Raw genomic sequence first — 1,796 nt, forward strand, 5'->3', positions numbered from 1 at the left:
GGAGGGCGTGCTGCGCCGGCCCGGGCTGCGCCATTTCTACTGCTGCTCCGGCTGCGGCAAGGTCTTCTGGGAGGGCTCCCACCTGTGCCGCGTCACCGCGCACTACAGCCGGGTCCTGAGCGGCGCCTCCAGCTCTGGGGAGCAGAGCTGAGCCCCCAGGCCCACGGGCCTGCACCGCCCCCTGGGGTGCCACCCTGGCAATGCGCGTAATAAACGTCCCGACCTGCATAGGCCTGTGGCCTTGGACCCATTGCACACACGTGGCCCTGGTGCGGCGGAGGACCGGGCGGAGGGGATGAAAGCTCTTGCACAACGTCAGGATGCTCGGACCCTGAGCTGAAAACCGCCTGATACTTGGGAATGAGGCTGACGGCAAGTGGGAAGGACACGCCTGGTAGAGGAAACGGCCTTCACAAAGGCCCAGGGCTGGGACCCAAGTGGCTCCCGTCAGCGGGGCTCAGTGGGTTGGGGGGGCACACAGGCCCCCACGTGCCGGGGGCTGACTCCCTTTGCTGTGTCGGTAAATGCCACCCTGCTCTGCCCCATCTTCCTGGCCTCCTCAGGCCCAGGGCCAAGCCTTCAGGCCAGGCTGGCCTCAGAGCTCCGGGGGGCCTCCAGCTCCAGGGAGTGTAGACAGTGGGACCCTGTGGACTCTTTAGGCCAGATGGGGGGGTGCTTCCTGGGGAACAGGCCCCAGCCCTCCCTGGTGCAAGAGGCAGGGGCCCCGTCTAGGAGGACATCCACTGCGTCTGGAGGGCCGAGCCTGGAGGGAGGCCCACCTCTGCCTCTGCTGGCCTCGCCCCCTCGCTGGCCGGAGCGTGACCCCACGAGGCCTCTTCCCCCGCCCCAACCCAGTCGAGGCTGGGTGGCCTCCTCTCATGAAACAGCGGCAGCCCAAGCCACAAGGGGGCCCCTCACACGACAGCGTCCGCCCTCACAACTGCAGGAAATGGCCGCTGCTCCGCCCACTCTTTGGGAAACTGAGGCGCAGGCACCCATTGCTGGCACCTGAAGGCCCCGGGCACCAGTGCCAGGTGGGCGGGGAGAGGGGCCTAGACTGCGTCTTGCCCCGGCCTCCTCCTCCTGGCTCACTCCCCAGGAATGTGTCCGGCCCTCCCCCCACCCCCCCACATCCCTTTCCTGTCCTTCCTGCCTTGAGCGGAAACCAGCTCAGATTTGGCCCAGGAGCCCAGGAGGAAGCCTCAGGGCTGGGGAGCCCGGGGCGGGGGGGGCGGGGCTGCCGCCTCTGCACAGAGCAGGGTGCACCTGCAGGCCCAGGTGTGCCGGCCTCAGGTACCAGGTGGGTGCTGGCAGTGCTGGGCCGGTCTCTGCCCCTGCCCGGGCCAGGGGTCAGGCCCAAGAGGACCGGGGTGGGCTCCTGCCTAAGGCCATGCAGACATCCTGCCACACTGCCTGTGCCTTCCTTTCCCTGGAAATGCCCGTGTGCCAGGCACTGGCCCACTCAGTCCCCCAGCAGCCTTGGCGCCAGCCGGGCCAGGTGCCGCTGCACAGACGGAGGGAGAGGCTCGGAGACTCAGGACAGGCCCGGGCTGAGTGGGCACCGTTGTCAGGGCCAGGTGTGCAACCCTGACGTCGCCCACCCTTCGGTCACTGCTGAGCCTGAGGGCCAGGAGGGGCTGCCAGGGCGAGCGGGCACCCCACCAGGGCTCAGAACCCTCTGGGATCGGGCTGCTGCTTCCGAGAGGCAGACCACCGGCCCGCGTCCTGGCCTGGAAGGCAGCCTGACCGTGCTCCTCCCCCAGTAAGGTCAGGAGGAAACGGCCAGGGGTGCCGGC

General features: G+C 68.9%; 1 protein-coding gene across 1 annotated transcript in view; it reads left to right on the forward strand.

Moving 5' to 3' along the window:
• Positions 1-239, forward strand: part of EXD3 (exonuclease 3'-5' domain containing 3) — a 76,349-nt gene extending 76,110 nt beyond the window's left edge. The window contains 1 exon segment of the mRNA XM_077771561.1: positions 1-239. This exon segment is cut by the window's left edge and continues 142 nt beyond it. Coding sequence (XP_077627687.1) covers positions 1-151 — 151 coding nt within the window. The 3' untranslated portion in view covers positions 152-239.
• The last annotated feature ends 1,557 nt before the right edge of the window (positions 240-1,796 follow it).

Source organism: Crocuta crocuta, unplaced genomic scaffold (genome assembly GCF_008692635.1).
Source record: "Crocuta crocuta isolate KB4526 unplaced genomic scaffold, BGI_CrCroc_1.0 scaffold1013, whole genome shotgun sequence".
Classification (NCBI taxonomy): domain Eukaryota; kingdom Metazoa; phylum Chordata; class Mammalia; order Carnivora; family Hyaenidae; genus Crocuta; species Crocuta crocuta.